General features: G+C 44.1%; 1 protein-coding gene across 1 annotated transcript in view; it reads left to right on the forward strand.

Annotated features, from left to right (window-relative positions):
• LOC115175112 (serine/threonine-protein kinase MRCK beta) overlaps window positions 1–24,769 on the forward strand; it is a 126,316-nt gene that overhangs the window by 13,528 nt on the left and 88,019 nt on the right. The window contains exon 2 of the mRNA XM_029734309.1: window positions 12,785–12,876. Coding sequence (XP_029590169.1) covers window positions 12,785–12,876 — 92 coding nt within the window. The remainder of the gene's footprint in view (window positions 1–12,784; window positions 12,877–24,769) is intronic.

Consider the following 24,769-nt stretch of genomic DNA (forward strand, 5'->3'; position numbering starts at 1 on the left):
GATCCTGTTCAATTTGTATTCAAATTCCTAATTATATGTTTGGAACTCTCTTTCTTATTGGTCTATTAACTAATTTACTGTATGGTGATGTCACCATGGAAGGCCAACACTCCATCCCACCAAAACAGGCAGATATTTCAGGCGGTCTTTTCAAACAGCTCTTAAACTAAAATGGCATTATAGTATTCTTCCAAACTTATAGTGTGGAAACATATAGGAAATATTTTTGACTGCACTGGGCCTTTAAACACAGATTAGGCCCTGCTCCTGGCATGGCCGTCTCAATTAGACAACCCCACCAATGTTTATGTAAGCCATGTTGTCTGCCAGAATCATTGGCTGGTAAGGGAAGGAGATGGTTAACTGGGGTTGAATGCTTTTGATGGCATGGCTGGTGAAGTGAGTGGCAATGCATCCAGACAGGCTTGTGCGAGTCATCAGGGTCAGTACTCCAATATGACAAGTGCAGTCTTTGAGTGACTTCTCCCTCCTAGATAGAGTTTTCTCATGACCTGATGCTGCTTGAGGAACAGCTGGGGTTTTCAATGGCGTTGGGGAATTTATATAAGGTATGTTCCAATATATCAATTTAAATGTGTGAATATTTTATGTAGCATATTTGCATCTTTAAAAAAATACATTATTATATTCAGGCATTTCCATGTAAAAAGGACCGATGAGCACCACTGTGTAGTTTACAGGAGCATGTCAAATGAAAGCCAAGATTGTATATATATTTTTTTATTAAAGGTTACTCACCAAAGTAACAACTGTGTGGTCAAAAATGTTAACTTAGTATTAGTCAAATCAAATTGTATTTGTCATATACTCATGGTTAGCAGATGTTAATGCGAGTGTAGCGAAATGCTTGTGCTTCTAGTTCCAACAGTGCAGTAATATCTAACAAGTAATCTAACAATTCCCCAACAACTACCTAATACACACACATCTAAAGGGGTGAATGAGAATATGTACATGTAAGTATGTGGATGAGCGGTCTGGTTACCTATAACTACAAACATAGTTATGTTTTAGCATTTTTACATATGAACTTAATTCCGGATATATTTGGAGCTACCCACAATACACTATTGCTACCTAGCTAGTTCCAGCTGGCTAAAGTTAGCTATTAGCCATGCTAGCATGTAATTACATTTCAAACCAAGTGTTGGCACTGGTGAGCATCCACGAAGAAGAAACCATCTAAATTAATGCAAGAAACTACAAGTCCTGTGCTTTTGGCACTCAAACAAGTTTTTTTTTCCTGTTTTTTCTTCTTCTGTCATTTGTAGCTAGTGCAGTAATACCCACAGTGCAGTAATACCCACAAGGATGGGCTTACGACTAATTTGTGGCCCAAAAATGAGAAGCAAGTTTTGAAGTTGGAATGTTTTTTTTTTCTGGTTGACGCAAGGAGATTGGAGTATGGGAACTATGCACACGTCTACTGTATGCGGTGCGCATTTCACCTCAGAGTACTTTGATAGCTTAGTATTACCAGTGGAAGTGGGGATTTGGAATGAGAGACTGACTGAAACCAGGTGCTGTGCCAAGCTTGCTTCCTCTATTTTCTACCGACCTACCGGTACATCATGAATGTCAGCAGTGATGGCGATAAACCGGGTAAATCCAATGTGAATTTGCCTCACTATCGCTATTGGATTAGCTAGCTGACTCCCTCCTGAAGGGCTGTTCTTGAATCTTCTTTGACTTTGGTAGCTAACTCAGCCTTCAACTACTTCGCTATGTTGACCATGGTGGTTGGCTGGCTAGGCTAGTTAGCTGGCTATGGTAGCTAGCAGGCTAAAATAACTACATTTAGCTGGTTGGCTTGCTGGCTAAGAGAACTGCATATACCAGTTTTTGATTATTGGTTAATGGCGTTATGTATTTCTTAAACTTTGGTTTACTGTAGCCCTTTCCTGCAGTCAAATCAATAGTGGCCTCATGGGTGGAATGTTATGAATATTTTTCAGACTTTTATAATTAATAGAACTAGTTTGCCATATAAATAATGTTTATGGCAGTCTTCTGTGATGGATATAAAGTGTAATATTGGGATGCAAACTCAATGTAGTACATTTCAACTCTATATCTGATATGGTACAGGTGTCTTCTTGTTTTGGAGCCCATAACCATGTGTGTGTGAGGTGTGTACTTTAATTTCAAAGTAGTTTTAAGACTAACAAGAAACACTCTGTGTGGCCCTGATTTAGCCCACTGCAGTAAAAGGCTGTTGATGTAAGCTAGGTGTTGATAGCAACTGGCTGACTCATGCAGTGCTAGTAGGGCTAATGTTAGCAGGCTAGTTGGCTAGCAACCTTGCAAGGTGATTTGTAACAATACATTCATAAAGTATTTACTTGTAAGTTGGCAGAAAATGTAATTGAAATCAGTAGTCATGAGTGTAAATAATTTGGTTTAATTTGAAGTTGTACTTATTGAAGTTATTTCTGTTGAAGTTTACATTATAGGGAATAGGCTGGCTTGCCGGGTCGTCTGTATTACATCACACATTCTTCGGAATTCTGATACTTTTCTATTTATCGAGTTATTACATAAAACTTGAGGTAACTTTGCAATCCATATGTTACGTGTGGTTATGTTTATGCTTCCTAACTTTTTTTAAGGTGTACATTTTTCAACCATTTTCAATCCTAAATATTAGGAATAAGCGAAGGCTTTGATTTCTGTTCAAACAGATGGAAAAGGGCTCTTCGCAAACATCGAAGTCAGAAGTGATGGCACAAAGTGTAATGCAAACAGCAGAGGTTTCTTACTCGAGGCTAAGGGAAAGGAAAATTATAATTTTTGGAACGTGTAAAAGCCTTAATCTTAGTGCCTTCAACTGCCCCACTGCCTGTGATGGAAACCAATCTGCATCTGGCTGTGAACCTGGGAGTGACATGAACATCTGCTCATGCATACTTTGTGAGTTTGTATCAGACACGTTTTCATGGCGACACCACATCACCCCCTTCCCCTGGCCTCGCAGTCTCAGCTATGGAACCCCTTCCCCTGGCCTCGCAGTCTCAGCTATGGACCCCCTTCCCCTGGCCTCGCAGTCTCAGCTATGGACCCCCTTCCCCTGGCCTCGCAGTCTCAGCTATGGACCCCCTTCCCCTGGCCTCGCAGTCTCAGCTATGGACCCCCTTCCCCTGGCCTCGCAGTCTCAGCTATGGACCCCCTTCCCCTGGCCTCGCAGTCTCAGCTATGGACCCCCTTCCCCTGGCCTCGCAGTCTCAGCTATGGAACCCCTTCCCCTGGCCTCGCAGTCTCAGCTATGGAACCCCTTCCCCTGGCCTCGCAGTCTCAGCTATGGAACCCCTTCCCCTGGCCTCGCAGTCTCAGCTATGGAACCCCTTCCCCTGGCCTCGCAGTCTCAGCTATGGAACCCCTTCCCCTGGCCTCGCAGTCTCAGCTATGGACCCCCTTCCCCTGGCCTCGCAGTCTCAGCTATGGAACCCCTTCCCCTGGCCTCGCAGTCTCAGCTATGGAACCCCTTCCCCTGGCCTCGCAGTCTCAGCTATGGAACCCCTTCCCCTGGCCTCGCAGTCTCAGCTATGGAACCCCTTCCCCTGGCCTCGCAGTCTCAGCTATGGACCCCCTTCCCCTGGCCTCGCAGTCTCAGCTATGGAACCCCTTCCCCTGGCCTCGCAGTCTCAGCTATGGAACCCCTTCCCCTGGCCTCGCAGTCTCAGCTATGGAACCCCTTCCCCTGGCCTCGCAGTCTCAGCTATGGAACCCCTTCCCCTGGCCTCGCAGTCTCAGCTATGGAACCCCTTCCCCTGGCCTCGCAGTCTCAGCTATGGACCCCCTTCCCCTGGCCTCGCAGTCTCAGCTATGGAACCCCTTCCCCTGGCCTCGCAGTCTCAGCTATGGAACCCCTTCCCCTGGCCTCGCAGTCTCAGCTATGGAACCCCTTCCCCTGGCCTCGCAGTCTCAGCTATGGAACCCCTTCCCCTGGCCTCGCAGTCTCAGCTATGGAACCCCTTCCCCTGGCCTCGCAGTCTCAGCTATGGACCCCCTTCCCCTGGCCTCGCAGTCTCAGCTATGGAACCCCTTCCCCTGGCCTCGCAGTCTCAGCTATGGAACCCCTTCCCCTGGCCTCGCAGTCTCAGCTACGGACCCCCTTCCCATGTCACTCATTCCCAAGCATTTCTCAGCTCTACAGGACCTCAGATACCCTGCCAATCACTGCGGACATGTCGGGAATTCAGATGGAGTCTCCATGCAATTCGCTTACTTACAAATAATCGGTTTCGAAATCGCTTGTCAGGGGTTGTAATTCCATATGCCTGCACAGAAGTGCTTAGTCTTGCCGTTTCAGTTGGTTTGTCTTGAGAGCCATGTGCCAGGAAGCAAGGGAAGCATGGGAAAGCCTATCATGCTGGAGCAGCACAGTGTATCAAAATGTAGACCAAGTTGCCCTAGATAATGGCGCCTGCCAAGCAAACTGATAAATAAAAGATGAATAGAATGTTTTTGACTGTTTCACAAGGAAGAAGCAGCCACTGGAGCTGAGTTGCCATTTGCATGGTTTTAGTGTCTGGTTTATTCACTGATATGTTTAGGCTACAAGTCGGAACAGGATATGAAAGGATTTAAAGCTCTGACTTAACTGCAAAGTGACAAATAAAATGTAAAGTATGAATGCTACTTATGATAAGTAGTCAGGAACCCATCAGCCATTCTGTTGAATTAGTGTATTCTGCATTAGCAGTGGCATCCATTTAATGTTGGCACAGCTTGCAGAGCAGAGACATAATAGATAGTGAAACAAGTATGGAGGCTGTGGAAATGCACTGCTGCATTTCATCTGAATGAATGAAGAGTTTTTTTTTTTTTACGTCTCAGTGCCTGGAACTGAGCTCAGACTGTCCTCCTTGGTCTATAATGCATTCCTCTCCCTCCTCCTACCCCTCAAGCCTCCGACAAACTGCCAATGTTAACAACGCTGACCTAACATGGCCCTCAGGAGTGGTCCAAATGCACAACATGGTCAACAACATTGTCCCAGCCCCAAGCCAAACGATGGTGCCCTTGGTCTCCATGACTGACCCTATGTGGACAGATGAACAGTGTGTGCAGTGTTAACACAGTACCAGCGACCACTGACTTTTCCCCCTGACGAGTTCAGGACAAAAGGGGCCTTATCGTCCACTCTCTATCACAGATATTCAGTTATTAATGCATTTTTATTCAAATCCCACCATGGTTGAACCAGGGGTGTAATTTGAATGGCAGTTGAAAACAGTGAGCACCATTCTCTCTCTTGTGGTCTCCTGCTCAATGTCTGTCTGTAATAATGTCTGCCCTGAGCCTCTGGGGAAACGGCTGTTTTGGAGACATATATTTATATCTAGTGATTCAGGGTGAAGTGTTGTTGGATCACATCCACCCAGTCCCAGACTTGATGTGAGCTGAGAGCGGGTGCCACTGGTGGCTGTTTTGTACGTTGAGCAAAACACAGGAAGTCGTTTGCCATTTGATGAAAGGTTATTCAGTTTAATTCTGATAAGTATTTACATAAAGAGCCATTCATTCAAACTGAGGCAAGTGTTAAGACTGTAAAATAGTGCCATGTACAAGGGTTGAAGATATCGTAAAGACTTAACTGAAGATTATCCACTAACTAGAGACTTTAGGTATAACAAAGTCCTAGAAATATCTCAATGATGGACGACTCTATTTCGGGACAGCACTCTGTCCTCAAAATGACATATCTGACCCAGCTTATTGTGTGAAAGTATTCCGTCTGAGAACCCATGCTTTGGTAATGATGATGAATGGGGCTGGACAGTCTGGCGCATACTGCGGGGAGGAACGGGGGAGAGACTTGCTGCTGTAGATTATTGAGTTCACTTTGGGTAGTGCTGCACATCCGTCAGGGTCGGACTCTGAATAGGGCTGCCAGTCCCCAATCTAAACCCTGTGGACTCTGTCCTCACGTCTGTGCCCTCACGTCTGTGCTCCGTCACCGGTAGCCTTTGTCATTACTCCCGTGTCATACAGCACTGGCTGACTTTTGTCAGCTGTCATTCCCTTTATCTAGGCCAGTGGTTTCAAAACTTTTTATAGTACCATACCCCTTCAAACATTCAACCTCCAGCTGTGTACCCCCTCTAGCACCGGGGTCAGCGCACTCTCTCAAATGTTGTTTTTTTACCATCATTGTAAGCCTGCCACACACACACACACAATATACAATACATTTATTAAACATAAGAATGAGTGTGAGTTTTGTCACAACCCGGCTTGTGGGAAGTGACAAAGAGCTCTTATACGACCAGGACACAATTTAATAATAAAAATCAATTTTTGCTCTTTATTTAGCCATCTTACATAAACTTTTTGTTCATCGAAATTTGTGAATAACTCACCACAGGTTAATGAGAAGGGTGTGCTTGAAAGGATGCACATAACTCTGCAATGTTGGGTTGTATTGGAGAGTCTCAGTCTTAAATCATTTCCCACACACAGTCTGTGCCTGTATTTAGTTTTCATGCTAGTGAGGGCTGAGAATCCACTCTCACATAGGTACGTGGTTGCAAAGGGCATCAGTGTCTTAACAGCACAATTTTCCAAGGCAGGATACTCTGAGTGCAGCCCAATCCAGAAATCTGCCAGTGGCTTCTTTTTTTAAATTCAATTTTCACAGAAACGCTTGTTGCAATTTTGTTGAGGCTCTTGTTCAGATATCGGTAAGTGGACTGGAGGCAGGGCATGAAAGGGATAACGATCCAGTTGTTTGTGTCGTCCGTTTCGGGAAAGTACCTACGTAGCTGCGCACTCAGGTGCTTCGCTATATCACATTTGACATTGTCCGTAAGCTTGAGTTCATTTGCACACAACAAATCATGCAATGATGGAAAGACCTGTTTGTTGTCCTTGTTAATGCAGACAGAGAACAGCTCCAACTTTTTAGTCATAGCCTCAATTTTGTCCTGCACATTGAATATAGTTGCGGAGAGTCCCTGTAATCCTAGATTCAGATCATTCAGGCAAGAAAAAACATCAACCAGATAGTCCAGTCATGTGAGAAACTCGTCATCAGTCAAGCGGGCAGACAGGTGGTCAGTAAAGAACTTTTAAGCTCATCTCTCAATTCAAAAAAATGTGTCAATACTTTGCCCGTTGATAACCAGCGCACTTCTGTATGTTGTAAAAGCGTTAGATGGTTGCTACCCATATCATTGCTTAGTGCAGAAAATACACTAGAGTTTAGGGGCCTTGCTTTAACAAAGTTAACCATTTTCACTGTAGTGTCCAAAACATATTTCAAGCTGTCAGGCATGCCTTTGGCAGCAAGAACCTCTCGTGGATGCTGCAGTGGACCCAAGTAGCGTCGGGAGCAACTGCTTGTACGCGCGTTACCACTCCACTATGTCTCCCTGTCATGGCTTTTGCGCCATCAGTACAGATACCAACACATCTTGACCACCAAAGTCCATTTGATGTCACAAAATATCCTCTCCTGTTGTCCTGGTTTCCAGTGGTTTGCAGAAGAGGATGTCTTCCTTAATTGACCCCGCATAAACATAACAGACATATACCAGGAGCTGTGCTAGGCCCGCCACGTCTGTTGACTCATCGAGCTGTAACGCATAGAATTCACTGGCTTGTATGCGAAGCAGTAATTGTTTCAAAACATCTCTTGCCATGTCACTGATGTGTCGTGAAACAGTGTTGTTTGATGAAGGTATTGTCTGTATAGTTTTTTGGGCCTTTTCCCCCAGCATTGTCCTGCCATATCCGCAGCAGCAGGAAGAATTAAGTCCTCCACAATAGTAGGGGCTTACCTGTCCCAGCCATTCAGTAGCTCACCATATAAGATGCCTCTAGCCCCTTCTTATTAATGGTATCTGATGCTTTTATGTCTTATTACTCGAAAGTTGTCTTAATTCTCGCTCAAACTCCCATGGCTTATTTTTCAAATTGGCATGTTTTGTTTCTAAATGTCTGCGCAAGAGTGGTTTCATCGAGTTGTGTGTGTGTGTGAGTATTTTTGCACTTATAACACATTGTGGCTGAGGAAAGGCACTACTCCCAATATAAGTGAACCCCAAATCAATGTAGTTCTCATCATATTTGCGCCTCTTTTGTGGTCCTGTTGGACCCTGTCTGTTGTTCGGTGCTTACCCGGGTAAGGGGCAGTAGCTCTTCGGCTGCATCAGATTCACAACTGTCAGTGTCTATGCTAGCTGGGCTAACAACAAATGTAGAATTACAGATGCTAGCATTGGATGTGCTTGTGGAAGCAGAACAACTTGTGTCGTCGACAGGTGCAGGTGTAGTACTGCTGGTAGTAGCAGTACTACCAGTTATGAATTTTCGTGCAAATGTAATGAGCAGCAGCTACGTTTGGCTACATACGGACCGTTAGTGGAATTCCCACGAGAGAGTAACGGTTAATGTGATTGGATGTTAATTATTTCACTATGCTTCCTGTATTTGTCATTGTGTTATTATATCGCTGTACACTTGATGATTTAATTTTATTTTTGGCAGTGAAATGATGCTATTCATGTGAGGAAAAAAAACCTCACCCAAATGTATAGCTTCGTGGAAAATATAAATGGACTGTTTGAAAATGTGAAGAAAAACAAATATTAAAAATATATATATTTAAAATTTTTATTTGGCGTACCCCCGACGGCGTTGCCCCAGTTTGGGAATACCTGCTCTAGGCTATATTATTGTGAGACATCAGTTATTTATTACCTCCGCCCACTCTGTCCTGTCCTAATAAGAAAACATACACAATTTAGGCTAATGGTTCATATATCAAAAAAATACATGTCAGGGGGAATCAAGGAAAAACAACATGTTTTCACTTGAAATTATGGCTGGGAGGTATACCGTACAGATCAGTTTGTGTTTTACTTTAAGTTGTATAATGGTATTTCAATGTTTGTTATGTTACGCCATTCCGCCTTGTGTAATTGTTCATTTTTATAGTTTAATCCGTTTGGTACTTGAGTCGTCTCTCTCCTTCCACACACACCAAGCCCTGCCCCGTCACTGAAGGATAGATACCACAAGTCACAACCACTTTTTGCTGTTCACTCGCATAGTGTTGCCAATTTAGCAACTTTGGTGAAAGAGGCTAGCGACAAATTAATCTACATTTCAGGCTGCCTTTGGAGTTTTGTCAGAGCTTGGATGGTTTTGATAGCTTTTAGTGACTTTTCCTACTCTTGTGCCGCAAATGGGAGTGGGAGAAGCTGTCTGCTACAGAAGTCATAGCAACGGTGCACACACAGGCTGAAAAGCACAAGGGGAGGGGGTCTGCGGCAGGGGAGGGGGTCTGCGGCAGGAGAGGGGGTCTGCGGCAGGAGAGAGCGAAAAGTCTTCGTTGGGGGGACCGCAGCGGTGTCCTCACATCAACTGCAGAACGTTATCTAGCGACAAATCGAGGAGCCAAAAGCGATTCCCACTGAACTTGTTGGCGAGCTTTCTATAATTACACTATTAGTTTGTGTATCTTGGCTGCAAACAGTTTGTTTTCTTAGCAAGTTGTGGCTAAAATAAATCGTATTAGCTGCTAATGCTACTTGCTAGTTAGCTGGCTAGCTAGCTAAATGTACTTAGTCAGTGCAAACAGCTCGCTAATACAGCATGATACCAGTGCTGATGTATGCCTAGATCAGCATGTTTGCGCAATGGTCAATTCTAAATCGGAGAAATAGGCGAGACCTAAATATTTTTACTACGTCAAGTAAGATAAAATGTTAATGTAACATCTAATTAGGGTCCACTTGGAAACACTAGCCAACACTTTTGTTCCTAACCTGTCACAATAACCCCTCCCTGGCTTTTTTCATTCGTTGTCATGCCTAGCAACACTGTATTCAAAGTGTCCACTGTATTCCAAATGTTGGTGTGATTGAACAGTATAAAACAATCAGAATGGAGAAAGACCCATTAAAAACAGTTAGAATGTGTGTGTTGCCACCCCTAGGGTCATGCACTACTCATAAAGCATATTTAGAACTATTAATATTCAATAATCTAAAATTCAAGCTTCCTTTTTTAACATCTTGCACTGCATGTCCACAAATCGTCATTGCATTGACATGAATGGCATTCATTTAGGGCTAACGGTCATCCTATTTAATTAAAAGACAATGGCTCTTCTTTCCATTAGTGTGAGCAGCTGATGCCTCTTACTGCCCCCTGCCCCTTCTCCAAGTGGCACGCCGTGCTGTGCCAAGCGGATACCCTCTGGATCTGTAAGGGAGCTTAAAGCAGCTGTCAAAGCTGCAGGCGTCCTACTGCATCCCATTTGGCAGATGTGAGCCAGAAGAGCGAGGATCACCATCTGAATACTGAGCATTCTGTGGCCAAAGGAACTCCCAACTACTCAAATAGACAGACACTGGCTGATAGAATTGTCGAAGTAGCCTACTATATGTGCTGAAGACCTCTGCCAAAGCCGCGCTCGGTCTGTAAGCCTAATTAGAGTTTGAGCTATGAATGAAAAAGTCATGAGCAGCGCTTTACAATTCCATTCACGGCGTTGTGATGTTTGTGGAAAAAAAACTGCAAGTACTTTTATAGATAAACACCACTCGTTTCAGTCGCAGAAATGAGGTGCTAAATTTGCAGTGGAACAGGAGTCGTATAAAAAGTACGTTAATCAAATGTCCAGACAAAGCTTCTGCACCTTTTTCCCCCACTTTCGGCACGTAATCATTCAGAGGGATTTTATTGTAATTGAGAAGACTGGGCGTTTGAATTATAGAAATGCCACGTTATTTAGGCTGAGAGGATTATCAGATTACACATATGAAACCCCCCTGCGACACAGAATATGAAAGACGGGTCTTTGTCTCTAAGGGGCTTTGTTGGAGTAACAAGGTTGGCTCTTCAGTCGACATGGGATGCCTGATGCTTGTACAAAGACACTAGTGTGTGTCAATCATTTTGGTTGTCTTTCCTTATTCTACCAAGGCCACCATGTAGGCCTATCGCTGTCGTTTTTCTTGGTATGCTTATATGCAGGGCATCAAATGGGATTTATAATCGGCTCTCATTTCGGAATGCTGGTTTACGTAATCTTTCAGGCCATCAATGCCATATCCTCCCAGTGCACTGAGCCTATACAAGCTAGTGAAACCAGAGTCATATGGTCAGACTGCATGGCTGAGCCAGTCCTCAATGGTCCTTCCCATCCATGGTTATGCCATTTTTTTATTGAATGTGTTTCCCCTATCATTGTATGATAGACTCCCTTAATGAATTCGGCATCACTTGGTTTCTTGAATGTTGTTTAAGTGGTTTTTGTGAGTAATTCTTGCCTTTTCGTTAATAGAACGTGATCCATAGACTTTTTCAAGGTGTTTGTTGCGTGACCAGCTTTAGATTGTGGGTGATGGGTGGGTGGTCGCTTGGCCCACAGTTACTTGCTCTGACAAGGGGACAATGCCTACACACATTTGTATGGGTTAAGGAAATCCACAACACCTCACCCAATGTGTCTTGCGTGCTGTGAGGCTTCAGTTGAACAGTACATTTTGTAAAAAACAAAAAAATACTATTTTTTTCATCTTCGTTTTAGACATCTGATCCGGAGCAATTAGGGTTAAGTGTCTTGCTCGAGGGCACATCGACAGAGGGATTCGAACCAGTAACATTTTGGTTACTGGCCTAACTTCTTAACCACTAGGCTACCTGCCGGATCAATCACATCAGGGATTATTTTTTTTTTTTAGACCAACAGGGATCTGAAGGCAAAGAGTGCTCTTAAGTTGCCGTCAAATCATCAATGATAATTCTCCACATATTTTAGCATGCACGTTTCTCTAACATTTTGCGGTAGCCATTACAACACACGTCATGTGAATGTCATGGGCGTATCGCGACCCTTTCGTGATCCCCATCGCAGAGTCATAAACCCGTCAGTCTGTGTGTAGGCGCTTGAAGGATCTGCCCAGTGAGAGCAGCTGATGCCCGACCCACACCGTTACCCCCCCTTTCCACCCATGGAGGGGGAACACACGTCTCTCTCTTGTGTGTTTTAGAGTTTATCACCTTGGGAGTGATAAACACCCTCTTCACAGGCTCAGGGAGACAGTCTGCATGTCCTCATATGGCGAGGAGTGCTGCTGCTCGGCAACTCGCAGGCCATGCCAGCCCCCAGCCCCCCGCAGAGCCTTGTAAAATAGGGAGGAGGGATGGAGTATAGCGCTCAGTCTATGGCTCTGTTGTATGGTCTATTGTCCAGCCATACTGCCTTACGACCAACATGCTGTTTGGTTCCTCTCTCTTGACCAGTGCACGGTGGAGACAGGTTTATTTAGTAAATAAACATACACAAATACACTTGGCTGCCCTTGCCCAAATAGTTTATGATGGAGTTCAGGCATATAAACAAAATAAAGTGGCAGCACTTAAAACTTAAAACTTTCTGTGCCGGTACTAACATTGCTGCAGACCCTCCTTGATCACACTGTACGGAACACATCAGTATAACACACGCATGTTTTCCTGGACACCTTAAATTCATTGGATAGTGTTGACTAATGGCAGTAAGAAACATCATGGTATTTTTGATATGATTGTGTAACAACAAGCGTGGACAGGTTCATCCTACGTTTGAGAACCTTTGAGGGACACAGACCTACTGCTCGTGCTTCATACACATGGTAGCAAGTCTCGTGACGTAACCTTCAGGCTAAAACCGAATATATGAAAAACTAGGGACATTATATCATGGTGTAATGTGAGATATTGTGGACGTAGGCCTAACGTTTCTTGATTCCTGTTTTGTTTCTTGCAGTGAAGCCGTTTACCACTACCGTGAAGGAGATGCGTCTGCACAGGGACGACTTTGAGATGCTCAAGGTGATCGGCAGGGGAGCATTTGGCGAGGTAAGACTGCCTGAACCCTCCGTTCACTCTTCAATTCAGTATAGAGCTTTCTTGGCATTAAATACATGGGTTAATCTCCCACTATACTGAGTGGAAAACCTGAGAGCCAGAGAAGAGGTATGCCAAAGTTTGTGAAATGTTTTCAGACGTCAAGAGTGGTTATGTGTTGAGAGAAGTCCCAGGGCCATTTTGTAGATATGACATTAGGGCTGGGAGTTGCCAGGGACCTCACCATATCATGATACTTCATTCTCGCAATTCTATATGTATTGCGGTTCGATGTCCCAAACGTATGTCTCCTGCACAGGGACAAGAGCAAACCATGAGAAAACGAGTTTTGATCAGTCATGGAAATAAAAGTGCTGATAACAGTTAGCACAAAAATAATATCCTGTGATGTAACAGTATTCAGTAGTACTTGTTGCACTTGGCTCAAGTGTACGTTGAGGCAAATGGCATTGTAAATCATTTGGCTCCTGAGTGACGCAGTGCCTTATACCGCTGCATCTCAGTGCAAGGTGTCACTATAGTCCCTGGTTTGAATCCAAGCTGTATCGCATCCGGCCGTGATTGGGAGTTATATAGGGCGGCGCACAATTGGCCCAGCGTCGTCCAGGTTTGGCCCGGGTAGGCCGTCATTGTAAAAAATAATTTCATCTTAACTGACTTGCCTGGTTAAATAAATAAAAATAAAATGCGTACAGTAGAAGTATCTTTACGGCTCTATGCATCAAAGTATAATTCAGCTGTTCAAAGTCGGCATGGTGAAGAGAGATGTGACCTTCAGCTACCCTCAAACCGTCTTCTCTCCTTCCCGAAAATAGTAATTTATCTCTCTCCTTCATCCTCCCTGTCTTCTAGTGCTTTCTCCTCCAAGTCCCTGAAGGGTGTTGGTCTGGTAAAGATGTGCCATTTTGGGCCTGGACAAATCAGGGCGTTTTTTGTTTTTTTTAGGTGTGGTATGTGCATGTTACCACATTGCTAACAAGTTCTGTCCTGACGACAATGTCAGTGGCTCTGACTGTCTCCTCCGCTTTGACTCCTTTAATAAAGGTGCAATCTGCATCTGCTTTGTCCCCTGACTGTGGTTCACAAAAGTGCACAAATGCACACACACACTTTGGTCTGTTCAACGTACAGCTCTGCCTGCAGTCCTTATGGGTCAATATTTAAACTTTTTTTTATTACCAGAAATTACAGTGTCCTTAAAAGACTGAAATCTTCAAGTAATTTCTGTTGTAAAGATGGCCTTGTCGTTCTGTTCCTTTTTAAAGTGAATTATATCAGATCTTTATGCGGATCCAACTGCCAGCCCCTCTGTATGGGGCCATTCCTAGAAAAGAAAACGTATGTTTTTGTGTCCGTCGTTTTAACGCAATGTTTCCCATTTAATTCCAGATGTCAACACAAGGTGAACAGAGAGATGATCAAATGTCTGATCGTAAGGTTAAAAAACATATGCGTTGTGTGTCAATCTGGATTAGGGAAATGGCTGTCCTTGTCAGATATACTGTCCAATAATGACTCGAAGAGCAAAGACCAGGTTTGTAGTGATCTGAAACGTTCAGAACATTGCACATATGTAATGACATGATGCCCAATTCTACATGACAGGGAATCGTATCTGTTCTACAGAATGAATGTATTTCTGAACCTTTGTAACGTTGCATCCTTCTGAACATTCCCCATTTATCGTTTTGATGATAGGTGTCATCAGTCATTGCTTGCCATTACCTCGTTGTGATTTAACACGACATTTGTGTGAAGTTGGTTCACCTCCACAAACGTTCTCGGGAACATTCCCGTAACGTTTCCCCATCAGTGAAGTGATTGTGGTCTAATGAGGTGAGGGCCTCTCCACGTAATGAAGCAGAACTGATCAACGAGGCACGAAGTTAATCAATGGTCAGACCGTTAGCTGCTCTGTCCCTCAGATGGAGACTGAGAGACCGAGAGTCTGAGCCAGCAGTGTCTGTGTGTATCCCTGTCTGTGGTATACCTAGACCTCCTTGGTTTTGGACTATTACTTGGTGTTACTCACCAGACACACAGACACCGAGAATGTGCCATTTCCTGCAAACTGGGCAGGGCCACTTGTTCTGCCTCTTGGGTTCAGTTCAGTGCTTTAACTGGTAGCTAGGATGTGGTTTATTTGGTTTCAGGGTGGTGACTCTGCAAAAAAAATTCTAACTTTGATATCATACTGTGTGAAACCAATGCTCCGTGTCGGTTTTTGCTAAATTCACACAATTAATTCAACATAATCATTGTTATTGTCGATTTCAACAAATTAGGCCTAGTTCTAATAGCTTGGTCACTCGCACGCACACATACTTGCTACTTTGAGTTTTCTCATTGTGTGTTTGTGTGTGTGAACAAAACTGCGACTCTCCAGCTACGTCCTGTTAGCCATTGTTGCTGTCGACTCAGCCCTCCCTTGCTCCCTCTGCAGTTTCCTGTGGGCTTTTAAGTTACAGGATGCCTTTCCAGATAAGTGTTGGGCCTGCATTTCCTGTTTATGATGGGTGGTGTCTCTCTCTCTCTCTCTCTCTCTCCTCTCCCCTACTCTCTCCTCGCTCAACAAAGTCCTTTTCGGGGAGAAAGGGAGGTTGAGGGACTGCTGGAGAACCGTCCCTCTCCGAGTACAGACTGTTCCAGACAACTACGCCTTGGACCTTGGCTCGCTGTCAAAAAGCTCACCCCCCAGAAACTCACCGTCGCTGTACTTAGAAAGCAAGGGAGAGCAATAACAAGGGCGATTAAAAATGAGAGGGAGCGAGATGATTGGAGAGAGAATAAAGGATGAGATGAAAGATAGACTGAGAGGTGAGATGGACGGGAGAGGGGAGACTGAGAGGTGAGATGGACGGGAGAGGGGAGACTGAGAGGTGAGATGGACGGGAGAGGGGAGACTGAGAGGTGAGATGGACGGGAGAGGGGAGACTGAGAGGTGAGATGGACGGGAGAGGGGGGACTGAGAGGTGAGATGGACGGGAGAGGGGAGACTGAGAGGTGAGATGGACGGGAGAGGGGAGACTGAGAGGTGAGATGGACGGGAGAGGGGAGACTGAGAGGTGAGATGGACGGGAGAGGGGAGACTGAGAGGTGAGATGGACGGGAGAGGGGAGACTGAGAGGTGAGATGGACGGGAGAGGGGAGACTGAGAGGTGAGATGGACGGGAGAGGGGAGACTGAGAGGTGAGATGGACGGGAGAGGGGGAGACTGAGAGGTGAGATGGACGGGAGAGGGGAGACTGAGAGGTGAGATGGACGGGAGAGGGGAGACTGAGAGGTGAGATGGACGGGAGAGGGGAGACTGAGAGGTGAGATGGACGGGAGAGGGAGACTGAGGTGAGATGGACGGGAGAGGAGAGACTGAGAGGTGAGATGGACGGGAGAGGGGAGACTGAGAGGTGAGATGGACGGGAGAGGGGAGACTGAGAGGTGAGATGGACGGGAGAGGGGAGACTGAGAGGTGAGATGGACGGGAGAGGGGAGACAGAGGTGAGATGGACGGGAGAGGGGAGACAGAGGTGAGATGGACGGGAGAGGGGAGACAGAGGTGAGATGGACGGGAGAGGGGAGACAGAGGTGAGATGGACGGGAGACTGAGAGGTGAGATGGACGGGAGAGGGGAGACTGAGAGGTGAGATGGACGGGAGAGGGGAGACTGAGAGGTGAGATGGACGGTAGAGGGGGAGAAGGTGAAGTGAGATGGACGGTAGAGGGGGGAGAAGGTGAAGTGAGATGGACGGGAGAGGGGGGAGAAGGTGAAGTGAGATGGACGGTAGAGGGGGGAGAAGGTGAAGTGAGATGGACGGTAGAGGGGGGAGAAGGTGAAGTGAGATGGAGGGTAGAGGGGGGAGAAGGTGAAGTGAGATGGAGGGTAGAGGGGGGAGAAGGTGAAGTGAGATGGACGGTAGAGGGGGGAGAAGGTGAAGTGAGATGGACGGTAGAGGGGGGAGAAGGTGAAGTGAGATGGACGGTAGAGGGGGGAGAAGGTGAAGTGAGATGGACGGTAGAGGGGGGAGAAGGTGAAGTGAGATGGACGGTAGAGGGGGGAGAAGGTGAAGTGAGATGGACGGTAGAGGGGGGAGAAGGTGAAGTGAGATGGACGGTAGAGGGGGGAGAAGGTGAAGTGAGATGGACGGTAGAGTGTGTCTGAAAACGTTACTAGCCGTCACATTTTACCATGTTACCATCTTGGCTCAAATTTGTGAGTTTTGTTCATTTATGAGTTTATCAACGCATAACAGTTAGTGGCAAGACCACTCTTACATCAGATGGTGTCACTCCTACGCAGAGCTCTGCCCTTTTTATATCACTGCGCTCTCATAAAACTCTCCATGAAATAGGCAGAATAACTAGCAAAATTATGAAAAACTGACTGAGTTTAATAGTTTGCAATTGAGAGGGAAAAAAAAAACAAGTGGTGGCTATTTACATGCACTTTGTGTGCGGGACGTCGGTCGACAACGCAGTGATTTGATGAGCATCTTTTGCTAACTGACATAGCTAAAGTCAGTTAGCTAACTCTACCTTTTAACAGATATTAAAAGCTTTCCAAGCCTGTTTTTGAAGCAGGTTTTCCTTCAGGAAAATTTGCCACAGGACACGTGACTGGGAAGATTTTAATCTATCTGACATGTTGAGAAATATAACACTCATTCTTATGCATTGGGTGTATAACCCATGAGGTAAACTAGGTATATTGACCACCTCACGGTTCAGCTGTCGGAGGTTTGAGCACTAAATACATCAGGGCATTGCATGCATAGGCCTATAAGCTTAGGCGTCCACTGTATTGTAGTAATATTTAGCCACGACACCGACATTACTTTCTTTATACTTGTTAGATAGGCTACTGCGTCTGCTATACAGATATAGGCGTACATAAGGAGGTTAATTTTAAATTCAAATATGTTTTATGAAGATAAGCATTATATTGTTAGATATTATAGCCTAAAACCCTTTCTGAGTCAGTTGGCTCGCCAGTGTAATAGGTTAATAGCGACAACTTTATTAGTGTAATATAAAAAGTAAGTCAAGCCATTGTTTATAGGGAAGATACGAGCAAGATGATATATTGCGGCAAACGCAACATTACAGTTGGAACAGAATAAAACAAAACACTGCGAACTGGTTTAAACCTTCACAAATGTTTTGAACGGTCTATATGTCTCCGTATCTTAGTCATATCCAGACATCTTTGTTAAATAGTTGTTATTGAGCTCATAGCTGATAAATTAAAAAGTATACCCACAGAAAACTGGGAACATCCTCTCTACGTCTGTGACAAACAGATAGATAGCTGTATTTTCCCAGATTTTAAAATGTTATACAATCAGAACACTTTTCTTTCTCCCAGAGCTGTTTTCTCCCAGGCCCTAGCGAAACAGGGGCAGGCATGCAGACACTTTTAATACAGGAATCATGAGGATAATGTACTTTACTGTTTGACCAAATCATGGTGTTAGCCTCCTAAAAAAAAAAAAAAAAAAAAAAAAAAATAGGACGTTTTCATTGAGGTGAATGAATGTGCAGCCCACACCGATGCAACTGTACAGCCAAGTCAAAGGGTCGCAGTCTGGAGCCCTGTCTTATAGGATTTTCACTATAGACATACTCTCCAACTTTCCTTTTACTTCAATGAAAAAGGCCTCTCCCATCTTCGCAATCAACAGTATCCTAGGCCAAGGCTTTCTCAATCTCCTCAGCAGCAGGGCAGCCCCGGATAATTTGTCCAGCTACAATTTTATTCGTTGGCTTTTCATTTATTTTATCGGCAAAAAGCAAGCGATTACCAGCTAACGGAAACCTTGCCCTGAAGTTGTCGATATGCAGCCCTAAAGTTAGGAGGACCTGTTATCAGAAATCTCTCCGTGTATTGGCATGTTTCTCCTATCGTTAATGTGTAAGTTGGTATCGTTGTCAGCTGAGTACAGCGGCTGACTCGGGAGGCTACCGCAATGACTCGCAGAAAAACAGCTGCTTCATGAAAACTCACAGTAATGTTATAGCAATAGCACTACTACATTAGCTTACTAGCTAGCTTTAGTTTGGAAGCATTCACTAGTGTGTGTGTGTGCAGCACTAGCTAAGTAGGTAGCTGGTTAGTCAGCATCGTTTCAGTTACTGGCTCAGCTAGCAAGCTGAATGTTGGATACATTTCTGCTAGTTTTTGTGCGTAACTTTAGAAATACTGCTCCATGAAACACACAAATCCTTAGCTAGATTTAAAATGGTGGGACTAAGACTTCCTCAACAGAAAAACATTAGTTCTAGTTTAGATTAATTAATTCAGGTTTATTTTGAGGCAGAAGTGATGTTCAAGTGGCTGATGTCTATAACGTAATATTTTCTAATGTTTAGACAGCACATTGTAGCCAAACTACTTCTGATCTATGCATTACCCTTTGCGAGATACGAGCCTGGCCAAAATATTACATCGGTATTTTTAGTTTTTAAATAATAAAAGTTCTATATTTGCTTTATGAGTAGTGAGTGATCCCAGGGTGCTTTATGAGTAGGGAGGGATCCCAGGGGGCTTTATGAGTAGGGAGTGATCCCAGGGGGCTTTATGAGTAGGGAGGGATCCCATGGTGCTTTATGAGTAGGGAGGGATCCCAGGGTGCTTTATGAGTAGGGAGGGATCCCAGGGGGCCTTATGAGTAGGGAGGGATCCCAGGGGGCTTTGTGAGTAGGGAGTGGTCCCAGGGGGCTTTATGAGTAGGGAGGGATCCCAGGGGGCTTTATGAGTAGGGAGGGATCCCAGGGGGCTTTATGAGTAGGGAGTGGTCCCAGGGGGCTTTATGAGTAGGGAGGGATCCCAGGGGGCTTTATGAGTAGGGAGGGATCCCAGGGTGCTTTATGAGTAGGGAGGGATCCCAGGGGGCTTTATGAGTAGGGAGGGATCCCAGGGTGCTTTATGAGTAGGGAGGGATCCCAGGGTGCTTTATGAGTAGGGAGGGATCCCAGGGTGCTTTATGAGTAGGGAGGGATCCCAGGGTGCTTTATGAGTAGGGAGGGATCCCAGGGTGCTTTATGAGTAGGGAGGGATCCCAGGGTGCTTTATGAGTAGTGAGTGATCCCAGGGTGCTTTATGAGTAGGGAGGGATCCCAGGGGGCTCTATGAGTAGGGAGGGATCCCAGGGTGCTTTATGAGTAGGGAGGGATCCCAGGGTGCTTTATGAGTAGGGAGGGATCCCAGGGTGCTTTATGAGTAGGGAGGGATCCCAGGGGGCTTTATGAGTAGGGAGGGATCCCAGGGGGCTTTATGAGTAGGGAGGGATCCCAGGGGGCTTTATGAGTAGGGAGGGATCCCAGGGGCTTTATGAGTAGGGAGTGATCCCAGGGGGCTTTATGAGTAGGGAGTGATCCTAGGGGTGGCAACACACATTCTCAGTGATTTCAATGAGTCTTTCTCCATTCAGATTTTTTTTAAACTGTTCAATTCAACCAAAACACATTTCAGCACATTTATCATTTTTGCATTTCCTGCACTCAATTGTAGTGGTGGAAAAAGTAGCCAATTGTCAAACTTGAGTAAAATTAAAGATACTTTAATAGAAAATGACTCAAGTAAAAGTGAAAATCACCCAGTAAAATACTACTTGAGTAAAAGTCTTAAGTATCAAAAGTAAAAGTATAAATCATTTCAAATTCCTTATATTAAGCAAACCAGATGGCACCATTTTATTTACGGATAGCCAGGGGCACACTCCAACACTTAGATATTAATTTACAAACAATGCATTTGTGTTTAGTGAGTCCTCCAGTTTAGAGGCAATATATGACCAGGTATGTGTTCTCTTGACAAGTGCGTGAATTGGATCATTTTCCTGTCCTGCTAAGCATTCAAAATGTAACGAGTACTTTTAGGTGTCAGGGAAAATGTATGGAGTAAAAAGTACAGTATTCTCTTGAGGAATGTAGTGAAGTAAAAGTTGTCAAAAATAAAAATGTGTAAAGTACAGATATATATATATATATATATATATATATATATATATATATATATATATATATATATATATATATATATATATATATATATATATATTAAAAAAAACTTAAGTAGTACTTGAAAGTATTTTTACTTATGTACTATACACCACTGCTCAGAAGAAAATTTCCACACTGCCACGTAGGGCTGCACGATATGGGCAAATAATCTAGGACTTATTTTTAACCAAATGTTGCAATTGAGATTTGACTCGCGAATTAAGAGCAAAACTGTTGGAATCATGGAAATAGAAGGACTATTCTAATTCTATAGTTAGAATATAATATTGGGCACTTTGAATAGTGTTTGAGATGACAACTAATTAAAATGCCAGGGAGGAGTTATTGTGACAGGGTAGGTACTAAAGTGTTTCCTAGGGGACCCTATAAGCTTTGGCTACATTGCATGTTTTCTCTTAGCTCCTTCATGTAGCTAGCATATTCTTGCTTTGCATATTCCTCTGATTTAGAAGATACTGTTGCACAAAGAACATGCCGATTTAGGTCTACACCGTTACTGGAATTATCAGGCTGTATTAGCTAGCTACGTTTGCTCTTACTCAGTACATTTATTAGCTATTAGCATTAGCGGCTAACAAGATTCAGGGCAACTTGCTAAGAAAAGACAAACTAGCTGTTTGCTGATGTAAGGAACACAAACTAATAGTGTCATTATAGAACGCCAGTGGATTTATGTTAAGATCAAAGTGAAAACAACATTGTTGTCATCAACATTGTTGTATGTGCTGCATTGACCATGCAGACAGAAAGCAAGTGTTTCCTGGTTGAGGAACATCAGATGCGCTCCTTGAGTGACAGGGGGCGTGGCTAGGTCTGTGTGGAAAATGGCATGGAGAGAAAGAACATGGAGAGAGAAGACTCTAGAGTAGCAAAGTAAACTATAAAAATTGACATTACACATGGCGTAGCACAATTAACAAACCAAACATTCAAATACCGGTACAGAAGGTAAAGTAAAAACCCAAATCGGTCCCTGCATCAATACCGGTATATAGTAAAATACGGTATACCGCACAGCACTATATGAGACAGATCGTTGGAGGCGTAATCGACGCACTGTCTGACGTAAGACAATGGGCACCGACGTCATTATGATCATTATCTACAATACCACTTGCTTTCCATATTCACTGCAACTTGTCCTCAAAATGATCCCTGTAATACAGTGAGGGGGAAAAAGTATTTGATCCTCTGCTGATTTTGTACGTTTGCCCACTGACAATGAAATGATCAGTCTATAATTTTAATGGTAGGTTTATTTGAACAGTGAGAGACAGAATAACAACAAAAAAATCCAGAAAAACGCATGTCAAAAATGTTTAAATTGATTTGCATTTTAATGAGGGAAATAAGTATTTGACCCCCTCTCAATCAGAAAGATTTCTGGCTACCAGGTGTCTTTTATACAGGTAACGAGCTGAGATTAGGCGCACACTCTTAACTTGTTATGGATAGGGGGCAGTATTTTCACGGCCGGATAAAAAATGTACCCAATTTAATCTGATTATTACTCCTGCCCAGAAACTAGAATATGCATATAATTATTAGCTTTGGATAGAAAACACTCCAAAGTTTCTAAAACTGTTTGAATGGTGTCTGTGAGTATAACAGAACTCATTTGGCAGGCAAAAACCTGAGAAGATTCCTTACAGGAAGTGCCCTCTCTGACCATTTCTTGGCCTTCTACACTCTCTTTATTGAAAACTGAGGATCTCTGCTGTAACGTGACACTTACTACGGCTCCCATAGGCTCTCAGAAGGCGGCAGAACGTTGAATGATGCCTTTGCAGGCCATTGCTGAAAAACAGTAGCGCATTTGGATAGTGGTCGATCTGAGAACAATGAGACTGGGGGCGCGTGCACGACAAGACTCCATGTTTTTATTTTCAGTCTTTGAACGAAAACAACGACTCCCGGTCGGAATATTATCGCTTTTTTTATGAGAAAAATCGCATAAAAATTGATTTTAAACAGCGTTTGACATGCTTCGAAGTACTGTAATGGAATATTTTGAAATTTTGTAACGAAATGCGCCGGGCGCGTCACCCTTCTTTACCCTTCGGATAGTGTCTTGAACGCACGAACAAAATGCCGCTATTTGGATATAACTATGGATTATTTGGAACCAAACCAACATTTGTTATTGAAGTAGAAGTCCTGGGAGTGCATTCTGACGAAGAACAGCAAAGGTAATCCAATTTTTCTTATAGTAAATCTGAGTTTGGTGAGTACCAAACTTGGTGGGTGTCAAAATAGCTAGCCCGTGATGGCGAGTTATCTACTCAGATTATTGCAAAATGTGCTTTCACCGAAAAGCTATTTTAAAATCGGACATAGCGATTGCATAAAGGAGTTCTGTATCTATAATTCTTAAAATAATTTATGTTTTTTGTGAACGTTTATCGTGAGTAATTTAGTAAATTCACCGGAAGTTTCGGTGGGTATGCTAGTTCTGAACGTCACATGCTAATGTAAAAAGCTGTTTTTTGATATAAATATGAACTTGATTGAACAAAACATGCATGTATTGTATAACATAATGTCCTAGGAGTGTCATCTGATGAAGATCATTAAAGGTTAGTGCTGCATTTAGCTGTGGTTTTGTTTTTTGTGACATTATATGCTAGCTTGAAAAATGGGTGTCTGATTATTTCTGGCTGGGTACTCTGCTGACATAATCTAATGTTTTGCTTTCGCTGTAAAGCCTTTTTGAAATCGGACAGTGTGGTTAGATAAAGGAGAGTCTTGTCTTTAAAATGGTGTAAAATAGTAATATGTTTGAAAAATGGACGTTTTCGGATTTTCGAGGACTTTGTATTTCGCGCCACGCCCATCATTGGATATTGGAGCAGGTGTTCCGCTAGCGGAACGTCTAGATGTAAGAGGTTTTAAAGGGAGTGCTCCTAATCTCTGCTTGTTACCTGTATAAAAGACACCTGTCTACAGAAGCAATCAATCAATCAGATTCCAAACTCTCCACCATGGCCAAGACCAAAGAGCTCTCCAAGGATGTCAGGGACAAGATTGTAGACCTACACAAGGCTGGAATGGGCTACAAGACCATCGCCAAGCAGCTTGATGAGAAGGTGACAACAGTTGGTGCGATTATTCGCAAATGGAAGAAACACAAAAGAACTCTCAATCTCCCTTGGCCTGGGGCTCCATGCAAGATCTCACCTCGTGGAGTTGCAATGATCATGAGAACGGTGAAGAATCAGCCCAGAACTACACGGGAGGATCTTGTCAATGATCTCAAGGCAGCTGGGACCATAGTCACCAAGAAAACAATTGGTAACACACTACGCCGTGAAGGACTGAAATCCTGCAGTGCCCGTAAGGTCCCCCTGCTCAAGAAAGCACATATACATACCCGTCTGAAGTTTGCCAATGAACATCTGAATGATTCAGAGGACAACTGGGTGAAAGTGGTGTGGTCAGATGAGACCAAAATGGAGCTCTTTGGCATCAACTCAACTCGCCGTGTTTGGAGGAGGAGGAATGCTGCCTATGACCCCAAGAACACCATCCCCACCGTCAAACATGGAGGTGGAAACATTATGCTTTGGGGGTGTTTTTCTGCTAAGGGGACAGGACAACTTCACCGCATCAAAGGGACGATGGACGAGGCCATGTACCGTCAAATTTTGGGTGAGAACCTCCTTCCCTCGGCCAGGGCATTGAAATGGGTCGTGGATGGGTATTCCAGCATGACAATGACCCAAAACGCACAGCCAAGGCAACAAAGGAGTGGCTCAAGAAGAAGCACATTAAGGTCCTGGAGTGGCCTAGCCAGTCTCCAGACCTTAATCCCATAGAAAATCTGTGGAGGGAGCTGAAGGTTCGAGTTGCCTAACGTCAGCCTCGAAAC

Source organism: Salmo trutta, chromosome 35, assembly GCF_901001165.1.
Source record: "Salmo trutta chromosome 35, fSalTru1.1, whole genome shotgun sequence".
Taxonomy (NCBI): domain Eukaryota; kingdom Metazoa; phylum Chordata; class Actinopteri; order Salmoniformes; family Salmonidae; genus Salmo; species Salmo trutta.